This window comes from Motacilla alba, chromosome 3 (genome assembly GCF_015832195.1).
Source record: "Motacilla alba alba isolate MOTALB_02 chromosome 3, Motacilla_alba_V1.0_pri, whole genome shotgun sequence".
Lineage (NCBI taxonomy): Eukaryota > Metazoa > Chordata > Aves > Passeriformes > Motacillidae > Motacilla > Motacilla alba.
In genome coordinates, this window is record NC_052018.1 from 45,555,816 (window position 1) to 45,582,285 (window position 26,470).

Here is a 26,470-nt window from a genome sequence, read left to right on the forward strand (position 1 = left end):
AGACCGTGAGATACTGGTGAAAGTCCAGGCAGTGACAAATTTGGGTAGCGTGGCACATAACCCAAAGTGGCACATCCTGGGAATAGCCCAGGTCTGGTATGGCTCATGCTGGGCTACTGTGTCCTTGGCACAGGTGTTCTATGACCTAAATGCTTTGCCTATAAGGTGGGCTACCTTGTCATACAAGGAAGTCAGGTTTGATAAGCAGGACTGTGACCAATATGGCTTCATGAGAGAAAAGTCCTGCTTATCAAACCTGATTTCCTTGTATGACAAGGTAATAATCCACTTAGTCGACCAAGGGACATCAGTTGATGTAATATTTTTTAATTTCAGTAAAGCTTTCAGTACTTTCTTTCACAGTATCCTTCTGGACAAAATGTCAGGCACACAGCTGGATAAACATGTCATGCCATGGGTGAGCAACTGGCTCACCAGTCAGGCATGAAGGGTGATAGGGAATGGGGTGACCTTGGACTGGTGACCTGTCGCTGATGGGTTTCCCACAGGGCTCCATCCTCAGCCCTGTGCTCTTCAACATCTTCATAAATGACTTGGATGCAGGACTGGAAGGGATACTAAGCGGGGTCACAGATGATACAAAACTGTTGATTCCTTCGAGGGCAGGCAGGCCCAGCAGAGAGACCTTGACAAATCAGAGGACTGGGCAATCACCAACCACATGAATTTCAATGAGAGAAAGTGTCGGATTCTGCACCTGGCATGGATACATGGACAGACTGGGAAATGAGATGCTGGAAAGCAGTGCTGTGGAAAGGGACCTGGGGGTCCTGGTCAAAGGCAAGTGGAACATGAGTCAGCAGTGCCCTGGCAGCCAGGAGGGCCAGTGGTGTCCTGGGGGGCATCAGGCTCAGCATCGCCAGCCGGGCAAGGGAGGGGATTGTCCCGCTCTGCTCTGCACTGGGGTAGCCTCATCTTGTGTCCTGTGTGCAGTTTTGGGCACCACAATATAAGAAAGGCATTAACCTATCAGTGTCCAGAGGAGGCCAACAGAGATGATGAAGGGCCTGGAGAGGAAGCATATGAGGAGTGGCTGAGGTCACTTGCTCTGTTCAGCCTGGAGGAGACCGAGGGGACACCTCATTGCAGTCTGCAACTCCCTTGTGAGGGGAAGAGGAGCAGCAGGCACTGATCTCTGATCACTGATCTCTATGGTGTCCAGTGACAGGGCTCGAGGGAATGGCCTGGAGTTGTGTCAGGGGAGGGTTAGGTTGGATATCAGGAAAGGGTTCTTCACTGGGTTGAGTGGTTTGGTACTGGCACAGACTCCCTAGGGAAGTGGTCCCAGTACCAAGCCTGACAGCATTCAAGAGGCATTTGGACAATACTCTCCAGGACATTGGATCTTGGGGGTGATCTTGTGCAGTGCCAGGATCGCTGTTGTCTCATCCAACTCAGCATATTCTGTTATTCCATGAGTCTGTGAAGAACTGACCAGTAGTTTGGAGGAGGAAGGAAGGTTTCTCTCTGCCCTAAGCCCTATTTTGGCATACATTAGTATTGAGTGCCAGTCCTCAGAGTACAGTTTATTATTTTAACTGTTACCCCAAGGCAAAGGGGAAGGAGTGAGCCAATCACAACCTTTTTTTTTTTTTCTTATGGACAGTATTTTATATCTCATTACAAAAACTGGACAGCGTGAAGAACTATGCTATTAGACACTTCAGCCTACTAGCTTTAAACTGTAGACAGCTACATTTAACAATATCTGAGAGATTGTTCAAGCACAGCTCTGAATACAGCCCTTACAGGAATCCAGCTTGAAGGATACTCAATCTCTTTAGTGATCTAGGGTTTACTACTCTCTTTCCAGGAGTAAATCCCTCTGCATTTTTGGTTGATCACCTGTACCTTCTCAGATACTGACAGCAATCCAGTGTTGTGAGAGAAGCTGAAGGAGCTTTAGTTCCTTAGCAGGAACTAAACTCCTGCTTCTTGTCCCCTATTTAAATGTGAGATTAGAGAATGATGTTAATTGAAGATGAGGAGGTCTAACTTCATATAGAAATAAGATTAAATAAATTTCCAGGGGACCACAACTTAAGGCACTTCAATCAAGTTTTTTTATCAAGAATGGCGTGACTACTCTGAAGAGATGCACAATAATAAATAATTCCGTATTTGCAACTCATCACAGAATCACAGGATGGGTTAGGCTGGAAGGGACCACATTGGGTCATCTGGGACGGCCTCCCTGCTCAAGCAGGGTCATCCCAGAGGACGTGGCACAGGATTGTGTTCAGATGGCTCTTGAATATTTCCACTGATGAAGACTCCACAATCTTCTCTGGGAAATCTGTTCCAGTGTTTGGTCACTAGCACATGAAAGAAGTTCTTCCTCAGGTTCAAGTGATTTGTCAGTGTACAGGAATGCTATATCTTAAAGCTGGATGCAGTCCTACCCAGTGCTAGAAGATAACGTGTTTTCCTGGATTCCTATAGTCAAACTGTTTGGCACTGCATGAGAAGAAGAGATTTCCACACTTGCATAACCCTTCTGGTTCATCATCCACTATTAATAATTATTTAATGTTGCAATATATGAGCAAAACATTCCTAGCATGGGCGTCCTTATGTTAGCAAAGCCATGCTAACAATAGAATGAAAACAGCCTTTGTGAATGAAGCAAACTACACTATAAAAGCAGTTTGGTGGCTTAGGAATTGTACATTTATGCAGGGGCTTACCATGTGCCCGCCCTTTTCAATGGTCTTCCTTAACAAAGCTATGCTAGCAAAAAAAATCTGTGACAGTTCAAGAAAATTCTGGAGGGCTCTGGAAACTACATGAGAAAACACAGGATGTGAAGAGCTTCGAAAAAAATAATTAAGATTGGTAATATCTAAAAGAATAAGTAAAAATGTAAAATATGAAAGGCCCAGTGAAGTTCACCCAGTGAACAGGTTGGCTTATAAAAGGAAAAAGTGGTGGGTTGAAAGAAATGTCAGTCTTGCTCCAGAAATCTCCAGCAGTACTAGAAACCAGCCCAAAGCTATAACAGAGCTGCAAACAAGAACAGTGAAACTGAGAAAGCCGGCAATAGTTAAGCTGACTGCAAACAAATCAAGATTATTACATGCAACTCATATCTGTGGCTGAAAAAAAACCCAAACAGAAATTCTAAAAAAAAAGCAAATGTGAACACTGATTGGCTATCTATATTGTATCAGAGGACTTACGTCATTTATACAATTAGTTTTTTTTATAGCATGCTATTTTATACACTACCTTTTAGATGGAAGGAGACAAAAAGCAGAGCAGTTTCTTTCACACTTAGGAATGGAAACTTTGGCTTAAGGGTGCCAACTTCATGCAGAGCTTTTATTAGAGATGTTGCAACTCCCTAAAGAAATAAAATAGGTTTAAAAGACCATTACAGAAATCTTGAGCAATGCCTTATCCTGTTATAACACAGATATAATAATACAGGACAATATCCTAAGTTAGTGACTAGAAGGTAACAAATTAGCATAAAGTAGGGAGGGCTGTGACCATGAATACTTTTTTTATTTATTCATGTGTCAAAGTGTATCAAACTACTCTTACATTTTTCCAAGTAAGCTTGTGTCTATGCTGGTGTTAAAAGTCAAACCAAAATGTGCTCTTACAAGATATGATAAACAACTAAGTCAGAAAATCCATCATATAATACTGCAGCTTATTATCCCTCTCTGACGGTCTTGTATTTTTTCCATTAAAGCCACAAACATCTGTTATTTTAAAGCTTTAAAAAAATTGCTCTCAATTGTAACTAAAAAGTTTTCAATTTAATATAATCTAATTAATAAATATAAGACTCAAATGCATTAACAATTAAAAAAAAACCCCAAAACAACTGAGTGGGATATGCTATATATCACAAAATCGTATTTTAAAATAGAAAAACAAAAACTGGCCTGTTCAAGGTATCCAGGCAAAGGAAGTGTAGTTAGTAGCATTGGCTCTTTTTTTGGAGGGAGTTTATGGGGAAGCTTCAGATTCCAGTACTTCTCTGGTAACCTAACCAGATATAAAGTAAGCACTTTTAAGATGTATGAACAGTGACATGATTGAAGACTAAAATGCAGTTAGTGTGTTTACCTCATAAACTTCTGAAGTTTTTCTTCACTTTCAAAAATATATACCTTGTCTTGGTATTTTGCTGCATACTCCATGTTGCCAGGAACCAAAGCTTCATATCTGAAAAGATGGAGCAAGAATAATTCATTCACAGAAAACATAAAATATAATTTGTGTGGAGTAAATTCATTCTGGTAATTTAGCAAGTGTAGCAACTACAAAATAAATAGCAATTGGATCATCCAAGTTTCCACTACATGATGGACAGTTACAACTTAAAAATCTGATAGAGCCTCTGCCTCAAAATCTGTTTATTAAGGAACTTTTATACTGTTTCTTTAGAGCTCCTCCATTTAAAATGTCAATCATATTTGTTCAGGAGATTAAAAAGGGATAACATAGAATTGGCTATTATGGTTCTCCTCTGATGATAAATTCTTGCACACTGAGGAAATCTGTGTCACTTTATGGTAGAGCTTTATGGATCTCTACAAAAATCATAATAGCTAGTTTTGCATCTACTAGGGATTTATGAGATTTCTTTTAACCTTTGAAGGTTTATAATAGAGAGAATTCAAACTATATTTGTCCATCTTCATCATGAAAGACACCAAGCCAACACAGATTCTTGTAGAACCTGTAGCCATCTAAGTTTTAAAAGGTGATTTTATCTTGATTTCCAAAGCCACAGGTGCAACGTAGAGAATTGTAATTGCTTTTCCTGTCCAAACCCTGAACAGCATTAAAATGTACTTTGAAAATATTTCCTTATTAATGCATTAATATAGGACACATATTCTGTAATTCAGATTATGAAAACTCTAGTGACATACCTCTGTTTTCCATCTAGGTAAGTGACTGGACAGTATCCCTGCATTTCAGGCTTTACAGGGAATAAGGCCTTCACTTCTGCTGCAGTCAATTTCTTTGGTAGCATATGTGGGGGTGGGAGAGGGTGAGATGCCAGTGATGATACATAAACCTCAGGTCTGCTCAAGAATTTCTGAAGGAAAAAAAAATTTTTTATAATGAAAGAAGCACTGTAGGACTGTTAGTCAAACTCCAGAGGACTGGCTCACACAGGTTAGATACCTATTTTTTCTACAATGCAACAGTGTGTTTGCATTGCTGTTGATCTTGGGTAATTTCCAACCTACTCGCAGCTGAAGTAGTCACTATTCACCCACCATCCATCACTACCTACTGCTGTCATAAGTCACTTTCTAACCCAGTCTCTCCACAACGAATAAAGAAAGGAGAAAGTTACTGTTTTCAAATGAATGTTTGATCTGTGACAATTTGTAAGATGAGCTTTAGTTTAATGGTGTCTGTGCTGTATTTTGTCTGCCTAGACATTTGATAGCAGAAGTATGCAGAACAAAAACTTGAATGCTAATAACAGTGGTCTAATGCAAGTTGCATATTATCTATTTCTGTATGGAATCAAATAATCTAAGCAACAATGTTCCCTCTTCCCATAATCCCCTCCTTTTTGACCTGCTTTTTTGATACGCACTTCCAGTTCTTCCTGTGAAGCCATTCTGTAATAGCGCCCCTGAAATTCTGCAGCAAACTCCAGTGAGGGGGTTACAGAGCAGTCAACCAGTTCACCTTTCTCTGCAAGGCTGACAGGACAGTACTGTCCACTCTCCCCCAGATGACCCTGCAGTTCCTTGGGAGCAATACATAAACCAGCAATGCTGGCTGCTTTTCCTGTTAATGAAAGCAATTAATGATAATATTTAATTTATGAGAGACATAGAAACATCAAACAATTCTACTCAGGAACGCTACAGTCTAGAAAGTAATAATTTGAAAATTATATGGAATAATGAGAACTAAAACAGCAATTTGATAGTAAAATGAAGTTGTAACTCCTTTTACCAATTAATTTTCATAACATTTTTAGCATATAAGAAATATAATAATTATTAATGGTGTGGGATACTCTGCAAGCTCAGCTTTTTAGTCTGTTCTTCTTTTTTATGATTTATTGTTTCACTCCTTTGTGTTACTAAGGGACATTTCAACTATTATTTTATGTCTTTACATTGGTGAAAAGGAGTACAAGCTGTGATGAAAGCCTCCCCTTTATTCATCCATATCTTGCAAATGCTACAGTCTATCTGGAGGAAGTACATTCAAAATCTTTAATAAAATGTCATCTCAAAACCAAATTACTTAAAAAACGTGCCTTTTCAAATTTGATGTGTAAAAGTTAAGTGTATTTTAATATTTTTGATTATGACTCCAATTTTTAAGATGAGTGCAGCCACAGAGCTGTAAAAGTTAAACCCAAAAGGTGGATATAAGATAAGGAAGTATATTTGCCCTTCAGAGGAATTCTAGTTAAATAGTACAGACATGTTTAAAAGGCATATTTAATCCTGTCCAGTGCTGACAGACAAAAAGTCAAGTGGGAACTGTGCCATTTTAGAATAAAGTGGTCTTTTTCCCAAAGCACATGTGGATGCCGTGGGACAGAGAGAGAGAAACAGCAAGCATTTCTCACAGCAGCTTGTCAGAACTTTCAAGGAGTTGTAAGGATGTCATAACTTGTTAAGTATAAACAATCTGCAAGTGGTGTTTTTCTACTTTGTCTTTCTGTTCTTCTCAAAGACAGTGTATGAGAAAGATGTTTTTGTTAACTAGCCAATCAAATAGAATGTGTCATATCACTCTACATAAACCACACAGTTCTCTTAAATGAAACTTTCTTTCGCTTTTTCTACAATACTACCTCTCACCTGTTCCTGTGTCATTCTCAGTGCAAGAATGACAAGCACAGAAATTAACTCAGATGGCATATTTAAGCTTATTTCTAGATTTTAAATGAACATCTTCCCTATCCCCCCTCTTCCTTCATTAACAATAAAGTGAAGCTGCAAGTTAGAGTTCCCTTTGTATCTCTGGGGTATTCTTTGTGATTTACCACCCCGTGTTGCTAGATCTACCATGGACCAAGGACTCTGACTTCCTTTAGCAGACTTCTGTTACCCTGTTCTTGGGAGGATGGCCTCAGACTGCCCTGTAGTTGGCTTTGCCTTCACTCTTCTCCAGAGATCTCTTCAAGATCTCCGCAGATGAGATTGAAGAATTTACGGGTATGTATGTGGCCAAGAATTAGTCTCATCCACAGAAAGGTGAAGTTGTCATGTATATAGTACACTGCAGCTTTATAAAGAAACAAATATTCTGGGAAACTTTGTTTTTCTTTTACCTTCTTTTCTTCTTTCCAGGTATATCTGGATTTGTTTAACAACCTCCTGAACTTTCTCCAGAACGATCTTCCAGACCCTCCATTTGCTATGATTGGCATCAATCACACACCAATTCTGATGTTCCTTCATATAGTAAGTTCTAATATCATCAATGTGCTGTTTATAACAGGAATTTTTAATAGCTAGAATCTGTGGGCTGTCATGTTCAGGATAGGGAGGTCTAAAGACAATGAAAAATAACAGTGATTTAAATCTGAGTATTAGATAATTTCATTGACTTTCAGGTGTAAATTCTGTAAACTGTAAGTACTTTTTATAAATTTTTGCTTATTTGACACTGTAGAACATATTTGAGAAATACAAATTCTTATTCAGAATACTACCAGCTACATGTGAAAAGCAGTGTACTTATGATCAGACAGTCCTGTTCAAAAACAAAGAACAAAACTTTTTCTATTGATGTCCCAAATACAACTCAATAATTATTTTGCAAAGGATTCGGAATGTATCAACACATATTACCTGACATACACTACAAATACACCATTAAATTGTACCCTGATATTGCACACTTGATTTGTACTTAAGCCTATGAAATATAATTAGTTTGGCATTTAAAATTAAGTTTAAAGAAAATACTTTCAAAAACACATCATTGATTTAATTTTTTTTGCAATGCAAATTGTCTTTAGTCTTCTAGTAAATGAATTAACATTGTACTGATTACTTGATAAAAAGAAAGAGACAAAAAGAAAAGGACAAAATGAAAGAGGCATGCAATAATGCTCCAAGCTATCTGGAACTTCTTAGAAACACTTCCTCTAATGAGAAACAGGTTCTTACACAATTTAATTTTAAGGTGAATGTTCTGTTCTTTTTCATTCTCTGTCTGCTTATAAACTACTTACTGTTCTTCCTCAAAAACAACCAATGGCTCTTTAAACAGAATATTTATCTTCTCAGAAGAACAAAGAGGGGAATGAACTGAATTGAAAGGCTTAGAAGTCCTGAATTCTGTACACTGCCAAATATGCATTATTTTCATATTTTTAAAAGAACTCTGATTAAGTTTTTAAAAGAGAGATTATTAGATGAAGTATCAATATATTTTATAATGATAATTGATGAAAAATAAATTTCAGCAGCAGAGAGAAGTGGTAACATTTCTGACGTACAGTTGCATTAAACCACTTAAACTAAGCAGTGGGTGCACAGCGTTGCACATTTGTAATCTCAGTCATGCAATTGAAGGATCTGGCCAGAGCATGCTCCAAACACCTTACATCCTTACTATTTCTGGTCTATGGAAATCAAAGCATTAGAAAGGAGAGGGACTGGTTCCCATGTTTTTCATGTGTGGAGTTCAGAGACAGCTGGAATTATGCTCCAGGTTAGATGCAACCTCTGGGTATAGCACTGAGGCACATAAATAGAGATACTACAATATTGTGTAGAAAATAAAAAAAAATTCTGTCAGGGAGTATCGCTACCGGCTTGTTCTTTCCTTATCCAGCAGTGCTCTTCTGAACACTTCCTTTGTATCCATATCTAATTCAAAGATTTTCACTGGAATTATCCTAGTTGATTCCAAGAGATTTACGTGTGTTCTTGTTAGAGGATATCCATCCATTACAACTCTGCACACAAACAGAAACAGAGAAATGGTTTAAAAGAAACTCACTAAGAAGTGAGTTTCCAATCAACCAGTAAGTCTATGTATATTTCTAGTACATCTTCCATGGAGACAAAATTCTATACCCATGCCATGAAGTTATCACTGCTCTCACTTGACAGGCACATTCTTCACTCCTAAGAATTTATGACCAAATTTAAAAAATCAAATAGGCAGAAGAAGAAATAGTAATGAGAAAAGAAAATGTACAAAGGGCAAAAGATAAGTGGATGGCTGGGACTTATAAAAATGGCATACTTTAATATTTAATATTCTGACACATCAATCATTCAGAAACATCATTTTAACTATGAGACGTCTCCGTGTGGATTGGGAGGAGCAGTTTTTAAAGTGGTAAGTAAAATTATTTATTACAGTATTTATTAGAGTATTTGAAGAGTTTTTATAATCATATTGGAGAAGAAATACTTTTCACATATTAGGAAATACTGGTACAAAATATACTGAAACAATATTCCAGGATTTAACATCAAAGAGAAGCTAAAAGAATTCTGATCTCAAGCACAAATAATTTTCAGAGATTATTGCAGAATTGCCTTTCTCTGTAACAGTTCTCCTTTTTGAGGAGAGAAGTTGAATTTCACGAAGTACTAATGATAAAGCTTTTTAAGTCTGCCCAGTTTCAAAGGTGCTTCAGTGGGGCAGAAAGAGCCTAGGATTACATATGAAGGAGGTGAAAAGACTCACTGGTTTCAGCTCCTCCTTAATAACTTCAGTTGGTAAGAAAACCAGAAAAAAAAAAACCCTTGAGTACTGAAACAGCCTGCATGATCAAAGAGAAATCAGGTGTGTCCAAGTTGGTTCTGGAGCTGGTATAAGAGAGACCAAATGGTAGTTCTCAAAGGATAGTAGAAGATACTGGCTTATTGACTGAAAAAAAAGTAACTATCATAAAGTATATTACTTCGAAGTACTGGAATATAGTTACTTGAAAATTGCAGAAAATTATGCTTCAAAATTATGCTTCAGTCTCATTTCCCAGAGCAATTGCAAAAAAATCTCCTTTTGTACAGATTATTTTTTTAATGCAGAAACCACTGATGTGTATTAGTGAATTTGTTCTACAGCGGTAACATGGGAATCCATGACTATGAAGAGACTGACATGTCTTGGAGAAACCCCCAAAACCCCAAGAAAACTCTTACCCAGTGGGATTATCCATGTGGTTTAGCAGAGCCACATCTAGAGCCTGGATGGCCAATTCATCAGGCACGGTGAGTCCTTGGAGAAGGTGTGACTGTATCTTAAGTGTCAACTCGCTCTGTGGCTGGCTGTTTATCACAAACCGGATGGCATCTCCTAGGGACAGGCGCAGGAACCCATAAACACTCGCAAGCCTCTGGGCAACTGCAAAATATTTTGATTTCAAGTCACAACTTTGAAGATAAGTAACATCGCAATCAGGCATGCTAACACTATTCAATTTAGCACAAACCTCAGCAGACATAGTCAATATTATTAGAGTGTGTTAGAAAATATGCCTCCATTGCTGTTCCTCTTACAGAACAGCCCATCAGTTACATCATTTATCCAGGGAATGGGAAATATGCCAAAATTTCATCCTAAATATGCGATCATTTGAACCTGTCTCTTTTCCTCCTAACATCCTATTCTAATCAATAACTCTGGTTTAAAATTAATTTTTTCCTCCTCCAGTAAAAGGCAGAAACGTGTGGATTAACAGAGTCACGTAGAAGGAAAGGGAGGGGAGAGGGATGGAAATGTTGTGGGCTTTTTAATCTAGAAATTTGGAAACAGACTGGCGAGTGGGGAGTTTGGGGTCCTCATCCTTGATCCTAGGATTATTTCTCCATTTTGCATTAGCTTATATTGACTCAAAAAAGTAAGAAAAATTAGAAAATAATAATAAATAATACAAGGGATATAAATAGTGTAAGTCCAGTTTTTCTAAATGCAAAGTCCAGGTCACTTACATCTTAAGGATCTGGGATAAAATTCAGATGGACAGTGCATAACTATCAGACTGTCAAATGAGACACTAGAGAATGTAACTAAAAGAATCTGTGCCCAGCAAGAAAAGCAAGAAGACCAACAATATTAATGATTTATGATTTTTTAATAACAGGAAGGACAGATACACCTTCAGTTATTAAAAACTGGGTTTTTTAAAAAGATAACTGCTCATACCTGTAGTCTTTCCAGATTTTGGAAGTCCCACAATTGCAATCTTTACTGGCACAGATTGCTTAGGTTTTGGCTGACAAATATATTTGATTGGATTTGTCATAAACATTTCTTTATTTTCTTTACTTGAAAAGAAATAAATATATTGTTGATGGATTACTGGAAAGACTGCACTTTCCTCCCTTTGCTGTGGCTTGATCACATCTCCTTGGCTTAACTGTGTAATATACAAAATGAGAATCAGTTAATTAGGTTTGACAAAGCCTTTTCTTCCTCCATCCCAGAGAAGTGGCTTAATAGGCAGATAGATGAGTACCAACCATAGGAGACAAACCATCAAAGCATTCTAAAATTCACCCATGTGGACATAATATTTTGCTCAAATCTGAGGAACTTCTATACCTACACTTCTTGTTCAAAAAGATGAAGGAAACATTGAAGACAGAAAGAATACTTGCTATTTCCAGTAGGTGGTACTGTAACACTTTATGTCTGTCAAGATAGTGTAGTCCGAGAAGATTAACATAATAATTTTTTTGATTTTCAAAGAACAAAGAGAATAATTTTATTCCTCAGTGAATTAAACTCACCTGCCTGCCTGCCAATAGAAAATACACTGAGAATATTGTATTCACCAGAAGTCATATACAAATGAAGAAAATGTAAAAAGATATCAATATTTATTTTATGCTCAAGTGACAAACCATCAGATAAGCTTAAAAAGTTCTGGGAAAAATACATGCACTGCTGATGAAATATTTTCAAATACATCAGACAGCCCACTAAAAAGGTCTGCAGTGTTGATGGATCATTGACATGTAAGAGATGCAATTGGCAGAAATAGTCATTGAAGTAATACCAGATTAATTTCTTGCACTACTCTTCTCTATGGAAAAACTTACTCATGTCCCTGTTGCAGCCCTTCTTAGAAGAACTGCCTTAAAATGTCAATAAAAGATGCTTTAAAACAAAATGTAGAAAAGCAGTATGTAGGAAAAGTTGCCCAGACCAGATGGCATTCACCTTACTATTATAAAGGGACTCAGAAGTGTAATTCTGAGTAATGTGTAACATTGACCTTCCTTCAACAAAAGAAGGAAGGTGGAAAAAATTACCATTTTTAAAAGAGATTTTTTTGTCCAGCGTGGAAGCTGGCAAAAATAGTCCAGTAAATATGACTGTGTATTGAGCAAACTGAAATACACTAAGGAAATAAAACCCAGAAGTTACATGCATACATATCAAATAATGAGGAAGAGCCAACTCAGCTTCTTGTCAAGGAAAATCATGCATCACAAATCTATAACTATTCTTTGAAGGAGTCAGTAAGATTGGTCTGGTTATTACTGCTAGAGCTGGGGCTGTTCTACTGTGTAGCATTGTCCTGCCAGACTCATACCCTTAGGTTCCTATTCCTGGATCAAGTCATTTCAGGGTGCTTGCTCTCAATTTATGGGATTTCATGAGTCTGTCCTACTGCATATGTGCTTCCATTCCTCACTCGGTTCATAATGTTTATTGTCTGCTTATCTAATCAGTTGCATAACTACTTCCCCTCCCCCTCAAATTTAATCTCAAAGTAACTGGAATATACTCAATCTGCCTTTTTACTCCAAAACTTCCAGTCTGTAATAAATTTTATGATTTCTCTTACTATCCTAAAATGCCCTCAAAATGATCCTATTTCCCTTTCATCTTTATCAGCATGTACAATTTCACTGTCAGCACACCACTCTTATTTTAAGCAACAACTTCCTATGACTTCTTTCTTCTAACTGAATTGTACTTTTTGGTTGGTAAAAAACACTGTATAGAACAAAGGAATGAAACAGAGAAATGGAAACAAAAATGTAGTGAAATCTGACAGAATGAAGTGCAAGGACTAGGGTGTAGGGAATAATTAAAGACATAAACTGTGGTTCAGTAGTGAGGTAAATGTAGACATATCTACTTCTATTTGTATGTACCTAGATTTTTTAGATGCCAATTGATGCAGCCATGAAAAAGAATGAAGATTCTGATCCTAAGGTTAAAGAGAGATAAATGTGATCTGGAACAGGTGAAAACCCAACATGATGCTATACAAAAGGGAATAAAATGGTTTGATTAATTGGCATAGTAAAATGAAGGCCAAAGTACATTTCCTTCAGGGCCTTTGTACTTTCTCTATGTTGTTCACTGGACTTTTTTTTCAACTAATCTTCCTTTTTAATTTTTATTTACTCACAATCCAATCAGCTTTTATTTCTAGCATTAAACCAAAAGAATTACCCCAGAACATTTAATTTCCTACCTTGGGAACAGTGATGAGTACTTTCTGACCTCAACTTTCCAGATCTTTAGTAAAATACTATGGATATAGATCTGTTGCTCTTCAAAAATTTTAAATTTTGACAAGAAAGAATTATTGCTAATGAATTAAGTACATCTAACATTTTTTGCCACTACTAGGTTGGTGGTCAGTTGTGTGTGTGGCTTCTTACAAATTTATATGCCAAATCCTTTCCATTTATTGGAAGGTTTTAAGACCTTCTATGTTGTCCCGTGTTTTTTGTATCATTAAGTTAGGCATTTCTTTCTGATTCAACGCCACCTTTAATCATGTCACCAATGACAGTGTATGTAACAAATTTTACTAAATACTTCTCAGCCTTAAATTAGCTGCAACACTGAAAAGACCAACACCTATTATTAATGCTTGTTGTATTTTGTGTCTATTCAGTCATGTAATTTTGATTCAGTAATGTAATTTTCATTAAATATTTCTGGTATTAGTTGCTACTGTCTGATAACATCTTGTTAATGTGAAATACATTTTTAAAGAGTGTCAACTCTTGAAAACATTCTTCAGCCATTTCAGAACATTACCTTGACTGGATCCCACTGACCAAAAGAACTTTGTAATTTATATGAGGAAATTAGCATCTTCTGTGCAAGTGGCAAACTTATTGGGTAACATTTCTCAAAAATGCTCCTGCGGTTTTCCACTAGGGATTTCAGCTTTCTGTATATTTGGTAGCACACAACACGAGGCTTCCGTCCTCCACTGATCTCAACTGGTGGTATTTGTAACTTTTCAAGTTCTTCCTGGTTAAGAAAACATAATGAAAAATTAGAATCATAAATGCTATCAGATTTTTAATAAAGACTGATGGCAAGATTTTCTGTGAACTATCAAGGATTTCCTAAGCATGTTCTCAGTCAACATAAATCAGCAAAGTTTGGTGGGAATTGGTCTTCCTGCTCACTGAAGTTTAAACTTCCATATTAGGTTTCACACTGCTGCAATATTGTATTATTATCTGGTTTTGAAAACCTTTTCTCTGGTCAGTGGATAGAGCTTCTTCTAAATCATGATTAGTTTCTTTCTGAAGTGAAATACTTCATAGATATTAAACAAATGTTACCGATCTCCCCACTGCCTTAGCTGTGGCATTAGTGTTGCAGATATCTGGTGTTAGATAAGGTTAGCTTGCCACAGGCAATTGCACTGATTTCAAGAAAATTATGTCACTAGGTGTGGGAATGGTGCCAAATACCTGGCATCTTAACTGAGATTAGATTTGGATTTTTTTTGTTACATTTGGTTTCATCACCAACAACTAGGATCTGCATTAAAAAATAGAGATGTCTAGTAAGAATTTTGCCTCAAAAATTATTTTGAAATACTGTTCATACATTCACAACTCTCTAGGTTGGTTGCCTGTGTCAACTGACCTATCAAAAATGAAATGACACCAAGACTGAATAGGTCTACCCAAAAGCTTCCTTTTTTTTCTCTACTATATTAGTCATATAAATTATATATTCTTTAAAGTTTATACCTTCTCAGTACAGTTTTCATCTTGTTCACATACTTAGATCATGAGTACAGCAGCACAGTTATTTAGGCACTATAATTTTAAAATGTGAAAAATAAATACAGAAATTCTGCTTCATGTGATCATATAATTTAACAAAATAAGCAGTGGTATCAGTACCTGCACACTTTGTAATCTTTCTACTTCTGATTCAAATTTCTCTGAAATTTCATTTTGCATGCGCTCAACAGCATCTTCTTCATTTTCTTCTTCTTCTGGTTCTTCCTCTTCTTCTTCTAAAAACTCTTCTGCAAGTATAGCTTCAATATCTTCATCCTCCTCCTCTGCAGTAGCTTTATCATTATCCTGGTCTGTTAAAGCCTATAAAGAGAAAATATTTTGTTGTTTCATGTCTATGATACAGATATTTTGAAGAAACATATGGTATTCTGGTCTATTTTTAAATTTAAAAAAGCCATTGATTCAACAAAACCTCATTTTGGGATATCCTTTATAACATGCAAAAATCTAGTAAATTCTAGAATCTTATTTCAGAAGAAAATATATCAGTATTGTATAGTGCATACAGTGAAGCATCATACCAGTTCCAAGAGTACTTTAAAAACCTGAAGAGCTACACTGCAGTTTTGATGAGTGTTTTTTCATACATGGTATTGTAGTTTGACAGGACTTTGTTATAAACAAGCATGTTTGATGGAAGTGTAGCTGACAGAATATCATGATCAGTCAAGTAGTACATGAATGCATTTATAAATATATTATGTAATTGACTTTGGGCAGAAATCCTGGTAAAGTCCTAGTCTGGATTAACCATGGATTTGACAGGGTACTTAAAGGCACATGCCTAATTTCAATTAGTGGGGCTACTCTTATGCTTACAAATGAGATACTTTAAACACATTCATAAGTATTTTCCTGAACTGAAGCATAAATGGAGAATTATTTTAAAATAGTCTTTAGTTTTCATGAATCCACAGTTTCTAAAGCAATTCAAACATAATATAAAATTATTTTTGAAAGTTGAAGTTTCTGGCAGTCTATCATAATTTTACTTTTCTACATTGTCCTGAAGTCTGTGACTAAAAGCTCTAGAAAATTCTATGGTATGAATGCAAATGCTTCTATTTAAAAACTGTCTTATTAGGTTTTCTTACCTCCTGCTTCTTTTTCTGTTGCTCTGCTAAAAGTTCTTCCCTTCTTCTGGCAATCTTCTCATTCTGTTAGTGAAAAATAGATGTAAAAAGACTGATGATACTTCCTAATAAAACCTCCCCTCTGAAAATTGGTAATGGAACCTATAATTAACACTTTTCTTTCCAACTGAAATTCTGTTCCAGTTGGTTCTAATGTTAAAAAATACTACCTAGAGTTTGAAATGTTGCAGGCCAGATATTACTCTCTACTAGGCAAACATGTAAGCATTTTCTAGAAAAACTAATTTGGCAATTTCTGAGATTGATATCAGAGGGAAAAAAAGACTGTGATTCTTATCACACGCAAAATATAGTAATAGGTTTATTGGTAAACTACAGAGTTTCTAAATTATAGGTGGTTTCTACAGGTGATTTTCATTTGGCATAGGTGTGACTGAGTATGGTGGTAAATGTGTGGTGTTCCCCTTTGACTGTTTATAGAGATATTAATGGTATTGTATAAGTCTTGTCACAAATTGTTGTCCTAACTTCCTGTGTGTCAGCTGCTCTGTAGTAATTATGCTCAGACCTTTTCCAATATTATATGTGAAATACTCTCTCACTTTTACACAAAGTGAGGAACCTTGAAAATATTACATGTGCCAATTGTAAATGTCTGTACAGAGGCTTCAGGTTACCTCAACCCATTTGTAACCTGTTCAACAGTAGGCACAGCTTCATTAGAATGGGACACAGAACAGCTGCAACAGCACTGAGAATGTTGCTTAGAGTTTACTGCATTCCTGTGCAGAACATCAGAGTTAGGAACACAGACACACTCCCCATATGGTAGTGAAGTCAGCCTATGGGAGATGCTGATAACCCAACAGCACATGCTCAGGGAATCTGGGATGCAGCAATACTACAGTGCATGAACTGTCTGTTCGATTTTTTATTGCCATATTCACTCCCTCCATCGACTTGCCTTTTTTTTCTGGACTTTCCAGGACTGCCATTTATCTGGCAGCACACCTACTTTTTTGGGCTTTGAGATACCCAAACTCTGCATGCATTAATTGCATAGAAGAGGAAAGTAGCCCTAAGTTATTTTTGGTTCCTACAGTAAGCCTAGGAATGCTGTGAGTGTGTAGCACTGCTTCTCCTGGCTCCAATACCTGTTGCTCTGTGTGCTCTTCACAGCTTTGGGAGTTTCAGAATCTGTGTTTAGACCTCTCCTGTAAAAACAACAACAAAAAAATAACATAGGGCTGAAAACTTACCCTTTTTTTTGCTTTTAGTTCCTTCAGTTTCTTTTTATATTCCTTTTTTTTAAGCTGTTTCTCTTTCCATTTTTTCAGACGTGGAGGAAAAAGACGGTTAAGAATGTCACCTTCTTCTACTTGAATATAAACTGCAACATCAGGACAGAGTCCTCGTTCTGACAAATAGCTGGCTTCATCTGAAGTACGAGGGAAGCCATCCAGTATAAAACCTGTGGACCTAATTGGAAAATAAGATATTAATTATTACACACTGTAGTTTGAAGTGCAACACAATGAACATGTAATTATTTGGGAAAAAACCCACAAACTGTCCCATATTAAATGCATATATTAGGAGCAAAATTTTGAAAGTACTTTCAGCTAGTATATTTTGACAATGTAAAACTGATATTTTGCTGTATATATTAATTAGTGTACTTACAAATTAATTTCTTCTGAGGTTTTAATGTACAACGCTTAAATATTTTAAAATAACTTAAAAACCCCAAACTAATTGTGTCCTCAGAGTTACTTGTGTGACTCTAAAAACAATACTCAGGCACTGGTCTCAAAAAATAGAAGGTCCAAACACTTTTCTGGTAACAACTCTCAGAGAAAGCTTATGCCTGAAAATTTATGTTTCTTCTGTAGTATAGGATGAGAAATTTGCCATTCAGCTGCCATTCAGCATGACTTATATTTCTCTTCCTGCATATGTTAAAAACAAGTCAGGTATACCTGGAAAGCTCTATGGCTTATTGGAGCTCTTACAACTTTGAATTAGACGAGTAGTTAGGTAAGGATGAATGTTGTGTTGATAAGAAGCTAATATTCATATCTATTACTTTAGACTTTAATAGAATACATTGTAAAATTGCAGAAAACCAAAGAAGCTAGAAGTGGAAGTGGAGGGAAGAACAGGTAGCCCTGGATGCTGTGGGGAAGAAGAGTACAACATAGTATAGTTTAGTAGTGTAATGTATTTTGATGTGATATAATACAATACAATATAATTTAATACAATATAATATTACAACATTATGCATAGTGCTGGGTACAATACAATATAATTTAATACAATATAATATTACAACATTATGCATAATGCTGGGTAATTTTCTGTCTTGGTGTATTCTTTTTTTCCTGGAACTGATCTCCCTGTTTTTAGACTGTGTAGAGAACCATTGTCCCCTATTTTTAGTCAGGACAAAAATTATATAAAAATATAAAAGGTTTGTTTTCGTATCTATCCTGTAAGACCATGAAAACCACCCAGCTATTTAGGAGATTTAATCCAATCCGTTGTGCCAAGTACTTTGTCCAATCCTGTGTGCAGCATATGAAACATGATATTACTGTCAAAATATCAATTAAAATAGTACAACAAAACCAAGACTGACAGGTAGATCATTACTCATAAAATCTACAAAAGCATTGAAATAATCTCTGTGATAGTTATTTACAATTGTGAACACAATGGATGATATAGTTCCTAAAATTAATTAAAGAAAGAGAGAATCTAATAACAGTTACCGAAATGGCTCTTTCTTCCACCAGTCAGGAACAATCTTATCAAGGACTTCTGGAGGCAGTTCTCTATTATCCATTAGATTTGCTTTGATTGCCTTTTCCTCATCAGTTAATTCCACTTCCTTTATGTAAAGAAAGTCCATCAAAAATGAAAAAAAACCCAAACCCCAAAATCAACCAAAAAAGTATCTACTGGACACATTTATTGTTTTTTTGCTAAGTAGGGTACTGTCTTTATTTTACTTAATCCACCAGAAACAAACTAATTTGCCACACTGAATCATACTACCTTATATATTTCAGGCAATCCCCTAAAATTAGGGTAATTGCTGCTGTATGAGTTTTAATGAAACCTAAAATCAAGCACAACTGTTAATTATTTAATTATACACGTGCTCAATTCAGAGGAACAGAAACTGAAATGAGCATAGTTTCTCCTAATTGCCTACAAGCACTTTTCCACTTGGCTATACATGTTCCCATGCTGGAAGACTACCTGCACTACATCAGAATGATTTTTTACTTTTTGAAAGCAACTGTTGTATTTGGATGGATTGAAAAAAGTGTTGAGGAAGGATACGTAAGGTTAATGAGTATAGGCAGAAGAACAGATACCAGACAGATAGCATTGTTCTACACAACAGTAGTAGTATTAATGACTACTCAAATGCAGAGTATTCAAATACCAAATAAAACTACTAAATTATTGTGGAAAACTATTAGGTTTTTTTCCCAGAATATATAACTCTGTGAGATTGATATGGTTGAGAATGTATTTCTCATAGAATGCTTCCTGACACAGATTGTGGTAAAAAATTTTGAAAAGATGGTATATGTCGATGATTCTGGATTAGTTTACACAACTCATATATCAAAAATCAAAATGTGTCTGATATCAAAAGGCCATAGCTGAATAAGAATTCCTATGTCTGACATCTATTATAAGGTAGCCAAAAGAACTTGAGAATATGCTGAAAGTCCCAGCTCTAATGTAGTGTGTATGAATAATATTTTCTCTAGTGCCTGACACAGTACATATATTAAAAGATGTTTGTATGACAGAAGATGCCTAAGTAGACAAAGTGGTAGCCAGATTTGCAAGACAGAGGCATCTTGAAAGAAACGCGTGAAGTGGGAGGAAACAGCAAAACATATAAAAATGTATCACTGACATTACCACTGCTAAAGAGAGGTAGGAATGGTGTTTGTATGTGATAAAAGAGAAGAAGCACAAGATATATATTCCAGGTAGAAAAAAGAGAATGCCCCACAGAGCAGTGATTTGAAGGACAAGGTTTCCCCCCAGACCTGTCAATGATGTGGCACTAAAACAACCATGATATCTTTTTGCTGAACTTCCCAGACTGCATGGTATATTTTTGTTTGCCTTTAGTGGTTTTGCTTTGAACATTATAGCTGACCTTAAGCTTGACAGATAAACTTCTACTGTCTTGTACCAAAGTGAAAGAGAATGATACAATGGAATTTAATGAAATTTTGCAGAATTGGAGGGTCAGTGAAAAGTAGGATAGTCAGACAGTCCAGTGGTATTCATATTCAGAGAAATGCCTGGGAACTCTACAACCTTGGAAATTATCCTCTAGAGTTTTGTGCAGGGATCAATGAATGGGTTTCTAAACTGAACTGAAATTGTATGAGCTGTGCTTAGGTCACAGCATTAGATTAAGCACTTTAAATAAAAAGTATGAGAAAAAAAATACTAAGTCAAAGATTGTTTCCAAGCAGATATATAAAGATGACGAGAAAAAAATAATAACAGAAATGCTTTGGTGTAAGACATGTATTTATGTCAAAAAAATAAAATTGAGTGAGAACCAGCCATAACCATCAGTGCCAGCAACACTTGTCATATTTTTGGCTGTGATGACCAAGTTGTAAACTGACTTTTTGAAAGAAACCCCGTTTTCATTTTGGTGAAAATCTGGATTTTTGTTCTGACATCCATGATTTTGATCTGTACTCTATCTGTGCTGAAACATTTGCTTCCAATATTACCTGCTCATGTATTATTTCATCAGAACACTACCTTCCAAGTTATCAGGGATCTGCTCCACTTCTCCAGATAGTAGAGTGGCCTTTAATGTACCTTTGGCAGCTCTTTCAGCACCTGCAAATGCACCCCATTGACCTGTATATGTCCAGTTTACATAAATGATCCCAAAGTTGATCCTATTCTTTTTTTGAGTAGTACCATTTTTTTACCCAGGCTTTCCTGTTAAACACAGAGCCCTCTAGACCACAGATTAAACTGTACTTGCAAAGACCACGTTTCAGTGTCAGACTCATATTTTCTAGATCTTTTAATGCTGTAAAAGAGCAGAAATAAAATTAAATTCAGAGACCTCATTATTTTCCACTTCCATTGGGTGCTCATCTTCCTAACACTGTGCCTGAGTGTTGTTTCTGTATGCCTCCTTCTCTATAGCCTGCTGCCTCTCCTACCTCCTTCCTTAAATCCTGTAGTAGGAAGTGTTTGAAGATCTTTGATGACTAGTAACTTGAGGGAACTTGGCAGATATCAGGAGAACACACTAAAACAAAGGCTCTTAAAATGTGATGCAGAAACACATTTCTTCCTGAATCTTTGAGTGTTGGATAAATCCTTATTTCTGGTGTGTGAGAGATAGATTTTCCATTTTTTTACTGCATTTTTTGGAAAGATTCATGTGCTGGGTACCTGTGGTGAGACTTCTCCACATACTGAATGGCTTTTATCATATCCATTGCTATCTAAAGAATTCATTTGCATTAAAACTTTATGGATTTTTTTCTCCCAACAGATCACTGCCTAATAAAAGAAAATACTCTCCCCAATAAACAGTTATGTAAAAGTTTCTCCTTCAGAGAAATTGCATCCTGTAAGAGATAGGGTTTAGAATGTGCATTTGTAAGGATTTTAAGCCAGTAGTCAATCTGATTAAGAAAAAGTAGTAATTTTCTGAAAATTATAATTCATTAATTATTCTACCAGTATCATGAACATACAGCTATTTGAAACAGTTTTTTAGTTACGCTGCAAGGCCTATTTTATGCTACCCAAGAGTTGCTTTATTTTTCTGGTTTGAAACTACTGTCAATAGGCAAAGAAACACTAAAATCCAAATTTAGAAACCTACTGCATTAAAAAAATACTAGCTTACCCTGTTACTAATGATGAATATTTCTGATTTTTTATGAGGGATGATCAGATCATAGGCTTGGTAGAGGCATTGTATTCTTTTGCTCCAAGAGAATGCAAAGTGCACAGCTGGGGAACATTTTTAAAGTCCTGTGCAGTTGGAACACATGCACTTGACTGAATCTGCATATTATAAACACTTAAAGGAAACTGTGCCTTCCCATTATTATTCTGACCTTGACCTTTTTTTCCCCTCAGTTGGTCTTCCATTAGGCATTTAGCATCTATCTCTAATATTTAGAAAAAACCTATATATAACTCTTGAAAATGTTTTAAGGAATGCTTGTGATATTTATAAAACGTTGCCATGAAATATTATTTCCAAATTTCATAAAGTATTTAATTTAACATAATTTTACAATTTTTTACAATTTTATATGAAATTACTATTCTGGCCAGGAAATTGTTATTTTGTGTATGGATGTATAAAATATTATTATTACCTGTTTGGTTTTTTCTGTTTCAGTTTTATTTATGGTCTGAGAGAAGTCTTCCAGTTCCTCTGGTATTTTATTGTCATCTTCATTATCTTCATCAAAAGAGGGCCCAACTTTTCTTTTTGTTTTGGGTAAAATCAATTCCTGTAGATATTCTTCAAACTGAATATGGAAAATACCTAATTTATCTGTTATCTCTCGTGCACAAGTAGTTTTACCTGCTCCATGAGTCCCAAGTAAACACACCCGTAAAGGAGGAGCCTATAGGAAAAAAACCAGAATATTTTGTAACATTTTGGAGTGTACAGTGCACCTACCCCCTACTGTTTTTCACTTCAAAAATATCATTATTAAAAAATCAAAAACAGCTAAATACTTTTGTATTTTAATGTTTCCAGATTTTCTGGATTCACTGTTCTAACTGAACTACCTGCTCTCTGGAAACACCAAACAAATCTACTACCCTGCTATCAGCAGGTAAAAATGAAACTTCATTAGACAAGTCTGGTAAATCTTCTGGTTTTTACCCTTTTTCAAATACAAAAAACCCACAAAACCCCCAGTATGTGTCATTTTTTAAACACATTTTAAGATTGTTGCAAGCCTTTATAATCTTCCTCTCTTTTCTGCTGTATTTGCATCATTAATTCAATGTGTTAATTCAAATTTACATTAAAAATCACTAGGGAAGCCATGGTCTTTATATGCTTCAAGGACTTGCCTAATATATTGTTACTTAGAAAGAAATCAGCCACAATAAACAAATATAAATGGGAATGTAAAGTAGTTCTTTTAATCTGCTATTATCTGCTTTAAATAGTTTTTAAGATTCTCACTTGTAGTGGTTCATTGTGAGCCACGTACTCCTCAGGGTTCTTCAAAAATTTATCTCTGTACTCAGAAGTTGAAAAGTAATAAATCTTTTCTTTATATTTAGCTGCATGTTCCTGGAGTCCAGGGTAGAGGACAAAGTTCTCTTTCAGACTGACTGGACAAAAGTGTTTTGTGTCTCCCATATGCCTTTTCTTTTGCTTAATTGTTTCTTCATCCTGCAAATATGAAAATTTCAAAGAACTCTTAGAATTCAGGAGTTTACTTAGATTAAGCAGGTCTGATTAAATAATGCCAAATATATTAAGTAGTGATTGAATTAGGATGGTATTCTCAAAACAGTTTGCATGCTGAAAATAAGTCTATGAAAATACACACTTTTTAGATTCTGAGTCAGAAAACAAATTGTCCAAGAGAATCACTGTGAAAAGAATTAAATTAAAAATATCATGAATATCATAGTTAGCCATTGAGGACCAAAATTAAGGTAGAAGTATCTATGATAAAATCTTTTCCTACTGTGCTCTTGAAACTGATTTGTTTAAATGTAGACCTCTTCAGAAAATACAGTGAGGGCTGGTGTTATGAAGTCAGATTACTTATCCAGTAAAGTTAATTTCTAAAAAATATATTCAATACTGCTCTCTCAGTCTGTGGATATCCTCTACTGTTAAATTTGGGGATGGGAATCTTCCAATATAGGATGAAAACAGAAAGGCAAAGCTAGACCTCTAATTTCATTAAAGTGGATGTGTGAAAATTATCAATATCTGAAATGGAACAGGACTCTGCATCTTCTGATGTTTACATGATGGCTCATGGAATCATTGTTACTGACAGAAATGAAAGTTCACATTTGTTTCTTTAATAAAACCCCTCCTTGCCATCTGGCAAAACTAGGTACAGTCATTCTCTCTATTAGCATGGGGGCATTTGAGCTTCTTGCTGTAGTAATACTACTATCTGCCATAACACAGAAATGCAGTGAAAGTGTTCTTGAAGCACATACTAATATTTATTCTGTAAGAAGGCTTCAACTGGATCAAAATAAAAAATCAGGATCAAGCAAAATCTGTCTTCTCTGAGGTTATGTTCAAACTAAAAATAAAGGAGTTATAATAAAAACATAAATAGATAAAAACTGGCATGCTTACTTCTTCCTCTTCTTCCCCTTCTTCCCCTTCCTCTTCCTCTTCTTCACCTTCCTCTTCCTCTTCCTCATTTTCTGCTTCAGCAGCCAGATCTTGTTCTTCCTCTGCTAAGTCTTCATCAGATAATTCCCAGCCATAATATTTAAAGGGTTCTGAAAAGATTAGGGTTTTTTTTTCTGTTTCAATAGTTATCCTTTGGCTATACCAGAATATATTCTCTTTGTCCATGAAAGTAAGTGCATACATGGAAGAAAATATTGCCAACTGTATCTTGCATTTCTTCCACTCACAGAATAAAATGTTCTCCCCAGATGTGGAAATTAGTATATTGCCTCTTCCAAAAATGGAAATTCTACAGGTTGTTTTTGGTTGAAGTAAATGGCATTTTCAATGGAAACTTGTATTGCAAAATATTATACAAACACATCCAGATAGTACCATTACTGTTTGCAACAGATTTTTTTCCTGTTACTTGTTGGGAAGAATCATCACTCAAATTTCAATTTATTACAGAGCCAGAACAATAGATGTTTTGGTTGATAAAACACTTGATTTGTAGTGATAATAGGAAAAATATAGTATTATTTATCCAGTGCTCAAAATTCTGCAAGATCACACAAATGAAGAAATGTAATTTGCTGAAGAAATATTAATTTTAAAATAATTAATGTAAAATTCAGTTTTGAAATACAGTCTATGCAGGTGGTTAGGTTAGATTATTACATACCCTGAAAGTCTCATTAACCCAATGAATATTACACATTAGTGAACTTTCTCTATCTATCAATTTCTCAAACCAGTATCCTGGCATACACAGATAGAACAAGTAACTGTGGAAATGTGCTATCAGAATGTTTAGCGAGCTATTATGTATCTATTTGCATAGCCATATTATATATATATTTCAAATGTATATATTTCCCGCACCCTTAGATGTCTAAATGGCTGCTATTATGCTTTTCAGCTGACTCAGAGAACACAGTAGGACCCTCTTCGTATTAGTAATATCAAACTGAGTATAACCTACTCCCTAATTTGCTTGTCGCTTGAGCTATCCAAAATCCCTCTTTATAGTTCGAGTGATAATAATCACATAAACAGTATTACTTACTTTCCATAACCAGCACAGTTTGGTTAAGCAGACTTTCTGGTGTTTGCTCAGCAATCTCTAAAACAACCACCTGAACTTGAGATGACTGCCTGATTACTGATTCCACGTTTTCCCAATCATTCATGAAAAGGTCAATCTTCATTTTAATAGTTTTCATTTCTTCTGTATCTGGAAAACCATCCTCTGCAAACTCAGGTTGCATGATTTCTGAAAATCAAATCATGTAAAATAGGCAATGCTCCTCTAAAATTTTTTACATTTAAAAACCATCATTCTTCTTTAGGACTATTTTTATATTGCTCAAATATGGTGGTATACCTTTTAATGCTTCTTCCTCCCCATAATTATTAATTATTATATTAGTAGTTAACAAAGACATAATTAAACATAATAAATTAGTTTTGTAAACTCATAGTTTAATTATGTTGATACTCTATACACTGAGGCTTCTTCGGGAAAATAAATGAGGTCAAATTGCTGAACCATATTTGCATATGGTTATTTAAATCAGCACTCAAAATAAATATGACTCTTTCTGCAAAGACATACAATACAGAATACATTACTCTAAAAATCATGATTCAGTGATGAACAGCTTTTGACACACTCTCCATAAAGTCATGTCTCATGCAAGTATGGGAAAAATTTGAATGAACAAATAAATGAAAATAAAGTAAAAAAATATTATGACTTCCCTCTGTAAATACTGGAACTGGGAAACTCTCACAGGAAATTCTGACTTTAATGAAGCCATGTCTGCATACAACCACTTGTTTAGTAATTAAGAGAGAGAGAGAATACTTTAATCTCCTACGGAACATGCAGAAATATGTAGTGTCTGTTGTTTAAGATCAGT

General features: G+C 35.6%; 1 protein-coding gene across 8 annotated transcripts in view; it reads right to left on the reverse strand.

Annotated features, from left to right (window-relative positions):
* The window catches only part of AK9 (adenylate kinase 9), a 72,543-nt gene that overhangs the window by 737 nt on the left and 45,336 nt on the right, over nucleotides 1-26,470 (reverse strand). For 6 of the 8 annotated variants that reach the window (XM_038130764.1, XM_038130763.1, XM_038130759.1 and 3 more), the window contains 18 exons: nucleotides 25,615-25,821; nucleotides 24,507-24,655; nucleotides 23,358-23,570; nucleotides 22,528-22,782; nucleotides 18,889-19,007; nucleotides 17,374-17,593; nucleotides 16,115-16,177; nucleotides 15,120-15,320; nucleotides 14,008-14,226; nucleotides 11,143-11,356; nucleotides 10,140-10,341; nucleotides 8,792-8,938; nucleotides 7,301-7,521; nucleotides 5,597-5,793; nucleotides 4,914-5,083; nucleotides 4,102-4,200; nucleotides 3,918-4,020; nucleotides 3,250-3,364 (listed from right to left, as the gene is read on the reverse strand). In XM_038130764.1, the coding sequence (XP_037986692.1) occupies nucleotides 3,250-3,364; nucleotides 3,918-4,020; nucleotides 4,102-4,200; nucleotides 4,914-5,083; nucleotides 5,597-5,793; nucleotides 7,301-7,521; nucleotides 8,792-8,938; nucleotides 10,140-10,341; nucleotides 11,143-11,356; nucleotides 14,008-14,226; nucleotides 15,120-15,320; nucleotides 16,115-16,177; nucleotides 17,374-17,593; nucleotides 18,889-19,007; nucleotides 22,528-22,782; nucleotides 23,358-23,570; nucleotides 24,507-24,655; nucleotides 25,615-25,821 (3,114 nt within the window). Of the gene's footprint in view, nucleotides 1-915; nucleotides 3,025-3,249; nucleotides 3,365-3,917; nucleotides 4,021-4,101; nucleotides 4,201-4,913; nucleotides 5,084-5,596; nucleotides 5,794-7,300; nucleotides 7,522-8,791; nucleotides 8,939-10,139; nucleotides 10,342-11,142; nucleotides 11,357-14,007; nucleotides 14,227-15,119; nucleotides 15,321-16,114; nucleotides 16,178-17,373; nucleotides 17,594-18,888; nucleotides 19,008-22,527; nucleotides 22,783-23,357; nucleotides 23,571-24,506; nucleotides 24,656-25,614; nucleotides 25,822-26,470 lie in introns of those variants that run through there. The other 2 variants (XM_038130761.1, XR_005256191.1) reach the window with 2 other exon arrangements.